Source organism: Triplophysa rosa, linkage group LG21 (genome assembly GCF_024868665.1).
Source record: "Triplophysa rosa linkage group LG21, Trosa_1v2, whole genome shotgun sequence".
NCBI lineage: Eukaryota > Metazoa > Chordata > Actinopteri > Cypriniformes > Nemacheilidae > Triplophysa > Triplophysa rosa.
Genome location: NC_079910.1, coordinates 521,707 through 528,599, shown reverse-complemented (window position 1 = coordinate 528,599; position 6,893 = coordinate 521,707). Strand labels below are relative to the sequence as shown.

The 6,893-nt window shown below is 47.7% G+C and overlaps 1 protein-coding gene across 1 annotated transcript in view; it reads right to left on the bottom strand.

Annotated features, from left to right (window-relative positions):
- The window catches only part of si:ch73-375g18.1 (kinesin-like protein KIF1C), a 17,591-nt gene that overhangs the window by 273 nt on the left and 10,425 nt on the right, over positions 1-6,893 (bottom strand). Inside the window, exons 15-23 of the mRNA XM_057320180.1 lie at positions 6,753-6,828; positions 6,587-6,666; positions 6,323-6,417; positions 4,408-4,491; positions 4,137-4,317; positions 3,310-3,382; positions 3,112-3,210; positions 2,520-3,026; positions 1-2,441 (exon numbers count right to left, since the gene is read on the bottom strand). The exon at positions 1-2,441 is cut by the window's left edge and continues 273 nt beyond it. Coding sequence (XP_057176163.1) covers positions 1,614-2,441; positions 2,520-3,026; positions 3,112-3,210; positions 3,310-3,382; positions 4,137-4,317; positions 4,408-4,491; positions 6,323-6,417; positions 6,587-6,666; positions 6,753-6,828 — 2,023 coding nt within the window. The 3' untranslated portion in view covers positions 1-1,613. The remainder of the gene's footprint in view (positions 2,442-2,519; positions 3,027-3,111; positions 3,211-3,309; positions 3,383-4,136; positions 4,318-4,407; positions 4,492-6,322; positions 6,418-6,586; positions 6,667-6,752; positions 6,829-6,893) is intronic.

Sequence of the window (6,893 nt, the reverse complement as noted above, 5' to 3'; positions counted from 1 at the left end):
CACACACACACACACACACACACACACACACACACACACACACACACACACACACACACACACACACACACACACACACACACACACACACACACGCTAAATAAAATGTAAAGTATTACTTAAAATAATAATGATTCAAACTGAAAAGTTGATAAAGATCAAAGTAATGTGTAAATAAACATCACGGTTTCAGATCACGGTCGGGGCAGTATCAACCGTTCAGCACATGTGTGATCACATGCACACTTACACACCCGCACTGGTATTCACTGACTTCCGTCACGTTAAGATCTCATATCAAGTTCAAACAAAATCTACCTCTCTCCTGATTCACAGAGCGTCTTCAAAACATCTCCATATCACACAACATCCAACTACTGTCACTTCATTCAAAATAAAAACCTCATTTCATATTTCAAACGTCTGTCACTGCTCTCAAAAAAAAAAACCCATTACCTACAAATCACACAAGCCCACGTTCATATCATTGACCTTTGACCTGTCAACATCAGCACTCAACACACTTACAGTTCATTCCTCCAGCATCACAAGATGAGCACAGAAGAAAGCCAATCGATTCATTTGAATGTTTTCTGACGGCGTTCTGATAACTGCTGTTGTCAAGTACGTAAGTCAGTATGATGTAACTTGTCTGTAAAAGTGTTGAATAACATCACACTCACAGGTGTGTTAAACATGCATTCATCCTGCGGAAGGTGTGTGTGTGCCACATGAATTCTGAAGCTTACTTCAAAATGTTGTTAATGGATCAAACGTTCAATCGTCTCTCAATGAAACTGTCAAACAGTCCAGTCATTCAAACCAAACATTTATCTGTGAATGACACGTCACATCACTACTGCTGTCAATCAAACAATCAGAGCTGTCGTACACATCCCACAGCAGGGGAACTGGACCTGTCTACTGATCACGGCTGACTCTCTCTCACACACACACACACACACGCACGCACGCACGCACCGCATCACATCTGTGTGCAGTGGAACCTGTTAACGTGAGCACAAAAAAAATACACAACGCAAACAGAGAATGTGTGAAGCAGACATCCCATCAGACACTTTCTCCGTTGAGCAGTGTGTGTGTGCATGTTGTACAGTAAATCTCACTGTACTCTCAGCATGCAGTTAACTGCTTCTGTGTTATTGTGAGGTATGTGTGTGTGTGTGTTATTGGCTTTAATCTGGGCTCAGAAATAAACACACAGCTTACATGAGACGTGTAAAACAAGCTCCACTCACTCCAGGAATCTCTAAAATCTCATAGACGTCTCACAGATGCTTACATGAAGGCACTGAGGCAACACAACGCGTGTGTAGTTTTGTGCGTTTGGATCATTGACTAACCCTGCAAACACAACAACAACAACATACGCAAGATGACAAGAATAGCTGAAACACACATTCCACAGATAGGCAAACACACATCAGCTCTGTGACATTGATGTTTTGTGCCAATTGTGTACACTTGTGTTTGCGCACTTGTGTAAAGTGTCTTTCTGGCCTAAAAGTATGGAAAGTCAACACACAGACATGCGCACAGACACACCCCAGAGCTGACAGAGCCTGTAAAAGTGCACGATGTCACGCACATCATCAGACGGGGGTTTCTTTGCTCTTCAGGTCCGGCGCGCTGAACTGCCGTCTCATGCGTGGGGGGGTGACGTACCCCTGGGGTTTGTGGTTGTGCGTCCAGCTGCCCCCGCCTTGCCCGTGCGCTGCAGTCTGATGGTAGTTTTGGGGGGTGGGCCAATGATTGCTGTGCGTCTGCGCGTACGCCGCGACATGAGGCCCCGGTGACTGTCGCCGATATCGGCCGCGGCCCGCCTGCTCAGATCCATTGTTGCGATGCCCATTGCTAAAGTGACCCTGATTGCCGGGCAAGGCAGAGCCATCCAGCGAGTTGCGCCTGTGCTGCCACTGCTGCGGAAAGGGATTGCCGTTGCCGTAGTGACGAGGAGTCCAGGGGCGACCGGGATAAGGTGCAGGAATGGCGGAAGGCACCTGAAAGGGTACGAGGAGTACCGGCACACCGGGGGCCGGACCTCCGCTGTCACCGTATTCCTCTTTAGCGCCGTTGGGGCTCCAGGAGAACCGATGCTGCGGGTTGCTCTTGAAGGGGAATTTCAGCTTGCAGTCCTGCGGGGGGATGAAGCGGCCCGTACCGGGAAGATGGACCACGCCCTCTCCTCCTCCCGGCCCCCGGCGCAGCCGCTTGGTGATCTGCTGCTGCTGAAGGTTGTGCAGACGTGTCTGCTCCTGTTTGAGCCAGCGCATACGGCCCCTGCGGAAAGCGGGGTCTTCTTCCATCAGCCGTGTCACCCGTTTCTCTTTGGGGAGGTGCTCCTGCGAGCCACACCCATCCTCTTCATCGCTCCTCCTCTGAACGACCTCCTCGATTAGATACTCTGACGATCCATCATCCTAAACACACAGACAAACAATTACTGAGCACACCAACAACTGCATGTGTGTGTGTGTGTGTGTGTGTGTGTGTGTCACCTGCTGTACTGCCGGTATGATGCTCTCCATCTTCATCATTCGATCTCTGAGGGCTTTGATCTCCTCGTCCTTCGTGTCGTTCTGCTCCTTGACCTCTTGTAAAATATCCGTCAGTTTGTCGATGTGTGCTTTCAAATCATGCACGCCGCTCTCCCCTCCGTCTGTGACGTCCTGTGTGCGTTCGTCTCCCCATCCCACCGTCTCCCACACGTCCTGCGCCACCTCTCGCCACGCGTCCTTCTCCGCCGCTTCCCGTCTGCCATAGATGCGGCACAGTTCCTTCATCTTGACGATGGCCAGCGCCTCTATCTCGCGGCGGGAGTGTCTGAAGTCACCGAGCGCCACCTCGTAACAGATCTCCTTGACCGCCTGCAGCTTCAGGTCGCTCAGCGTCACCTGCTCGGGGTCTTTGCAGATTCTCCTGCGCTGCGGGATCTGGTAGACTCGTAACGGCTCGCGCCGCTTTCCGCTGCTGGGCAAGCCGCAGCGCTTCACTATGGACCGCACCTGACGGACGGACGGACAGAAATCAATTCAGACGAGCTGTTCGACTCTGCAGGGGTGTTACACCTTCTGCTTTACTGTTGAATACCTTGTTAGGCGGCAGTTTGTCTCTGAGGGAGGAGATGAGTCTCCAGCTCTCCTCACACGAGCGTTTATCAGAGTCATCTCCACTGTCTGAATCTGCGTACTGAACACATGACATCATCCTTCAGCATGACAAGCATCTGATAACAACATGTACGGTCTCATCCTTTTGCTGCTCTCATTGCATCGTTCGCTCTCTCACCAGTCTGTGTTGTTCCAGCAGTAGATCTGCTTCATCTTTCTCTCGCCGGTACTGTGTCTCCACATCCTGTAACCTGACACAAAGACACACAGCCAGGTGAAAATTAGTCTTGAGTAGCATCGCCGCTTTCTTTGGCCAAGGCCCACCCAAGAGGCCATATGACTGACAGGTTAAGCAACCAATCACGTCTGGTTTTGTGCCGCGTCATGTTTAGAGGTGTGGAAATGTCCCCGCAGTAACAGACTGGTGTACATTCAAGAACGTGTCAAAAGTTAAAAGCAACAAAATTATTATAAGTTTATGCCGTGAACCTCACATACTTTTAAGAATTGGAATGTAGTCGACCGTGATGAATTCTTATAGAAACCGTTGTAAACACCACGGCTTACTTCTTAGTTCATACAGCTTCGTCAAAGCCCTTTTAAAAGGAAAGCCTGCAACCATTAGGCAAAAAAACGTAACAGCTAATGCTAACGCCCTGGCTTCAGCGGAACGCAGGAAAGGAGACCGGATGCTAGTTTTTTGAATGGATGTTAATGGGTTTTGTTAGCCATTACGGGTTCTCCAATTGGAAGTATTACAGACCCTCCCATCTCTGGCTTCATGTTGTTTCCAGGCGGACCGTTGAAGAACGCGACACGCACGTCTCCCGGAAATCCTGTGAAATTCAACCAATCAGATGACGACTTCGAGCGTGCTTAAGTGTTTCCAGAAAAGTGTGCCTTATGCATCAGACCTTCAGCCAGCCATCTGAGGCTGAGACTAGGTGAACGTTAACAACAGCACACACACGAGCGCAAGTCTCTCTCTCTCTCTGAGCGTCTCACCTCCTCTCCATCTCAAGTTTAATGTCGATGCCCTGTTTCTCCAGCAGCTCTTTCTGAGCGTAATTCCAGTCCACCGGCTCCCCTTGCAACTCAAGGCAAGTACTGCGCTCTCGCTCCAGACGCGCCTGCTCGGGGTGGTTGAACCTGAACACGTGGTTCTTGCCCATGACGATGCGGTTTCCTGAAACACGACAGGTTCATGAGGAGGAAGTCATGAGGAGAGAGACGGATGTCTGCACATGAACACACACACACACACACACATACTGACCCTGTCTGAGCGTCTGACGCTCACTGATCTGTTTCCCGTTCACATACGTCTCGGCTCCCTCCAACGGCTCCAGAATCACCTCCACTAGACAGACAGACAGACAGACAGATGCATGTTTGCTGTATTTAGTGCTAGTCATGAGAAGACTGAATCTTCACAGCAGGTGCGGGTGGGATCTGGGTGCTATGGCAACATACTGTATGTTGTGTGATGACAGACATATGAGCCCTGTGAAACAGACAGAAGTGTGACAGACACTAGACGTGTTTCACTCTTTAATAACTCTTCATCCCTTCATCATTCATCTCTGTTCTAACATACTGACTGCTAACATCTCATTTTAATCTGCAAAGACACGATAGACAGACAGAAGGACACACACACAGAGAGAGAGAGAGAGACAGACAGACAGTGTGTATGCGGAAGGATGAGAAGAATCAAATAAACATGAAAACCACAACAGGAGCAGAGTCAAGATGGGTGAAGTGATCAAGCAAGTGTGTGTGTGGAGGAAGGACAGATGGGCGGAGCTCATAAATTGATTGATGTTTCAGATGATACCTGTATCAAGTCCCAGCGACTGTTCCACCGACAGAGAGAAAAATCATCACAGTACGTGAGTGTGTGTTACTCACACAATCACACAAACATTCACACACCTGCCCTGTCCCTGCTTATACAGTATTTCACTGCTGTAGAATGCCCACTCCTACAAAAACAATGTGTGCCAAACTGAAGAGTCCTGCAGTGAGAAGAGAGTAAAATAAACAAAAATAAAGTTCACTGTATGGAAAGGGTAATGAACGGATTTGAATGCACGGCTATTGATGTTTACAGTGTAGTTTTTGATCAGACGGGTGATGTCATCATCAGTTCTTTTTGTCAGTTTCGGCTCGCTTTAAATTCAACACAGAGAGATGCGTGAATCACCTGCACTGTGCACGTCTCTACCTAGTGAAGCTACGAAAGTCCAGAAACAGCAATGTTACCCCGCTCATTGCTGAAGAATAGAGCCAATCGTTAATGGATTTAATGAAATTATTTAATGTTGCTGTGTGGCTATCTGGGCCATTGTGGGCCGGAACACAAACACAAACGGACATAACTGACAAAGGGCTGCTCTTGGTGAAGAAGTCCAGGCCCACCCAGTCCAGACTGGGGACAACAAGTTTCAATGCTGTTTCAGTGAGCACTGGCAGTGCAATGTCCCATCTATGTGTGTGTGTGTGTGTGCGATATGATTACATTATAGGCAGCGCATTGATTTCAAACATTAATCAAACTGACCGGAACTACCTGTGGATTAAACGGTTTTAATGCACACCTTCCAGCCAATCAGAATCCAGTATTCAAACAGATCACGGTATAAATACATTTAATCGTGTATCTTACAGTTGAGAAGAACAACATCAACAAAAGACACCAACAATGTGCAAGCGCACGCAGGCACAGGCATGCGCATGCACACCAAAACACGTACAATCGCATGCACACCAAAACACGTACAATCACACACACACCTGTGCACACACACATGTTGGGTTTCCATGTTTTATGGGGACATTCCATAGACGCAATGGTTTTTATACTGTACAAACTGTATCTCATATTCCCTCCCCCTAACCCTAACAATCACACACAACTGTCTGCTCTTTTACATTTTCACAAAAGTTCATTCTGTATGATTTATAAGCTTGTTTCCTCATGGGGACCAAAAAATGTCCCCACAAGGACAAGGGTTTTGGATATTGCCATCTTTGTGGGGACATTTTGTCCCCATACCGTAGGGTTTACCCCACACACACACACGCACATGCATGCACGCACACACACACACACAGGCATGCACACCAAAACGCGTACAATCACGCACACATAATCACACACACACAGGCATGCACGCAGGCACTCTCACCTTCTCCATTGTTGTTGATGTGGCTGTGAAAGATACAGTGCTGCTCTTTAATGAACTGACCACTCAGCTTAATGTCCACATCCTTCTGACCGACCCTAAACAACACACACGTCTCTTCAGATCAATCAAATTATAATTCAATCAATAGGACATCTCATTTCCAGGTCACATTAAAAAATACATGCGATTATCCTACATCAAAATATTCACATTATGACAATTAACACGCACTTCTGAAATAACAATCAGGTGTAACACACTTACTTGGTCACTCCCTCTTTGATGTAATACAACAAACACTCTGACATCAGTGGATCTTCATTGAGATTCACCAGGTGAGGCGTCTAAAACACACACACACACACACTTAAGTACACACATCTGTCTGTTGTGTGTGTGTGTGTGTGTGTGTGTGTGTGTGTGTACTGACCCCTTTAGGTGAGAACACTCCTACAGTTCCTCCATCATGTTTAATAGAGACACCCATCTCAGCCAGAACCGACTCTCTTCACACGGGACACAGAAACATTTTACTATGTGTGTGTGTTGCTTCACTACACAACTGTCCAAC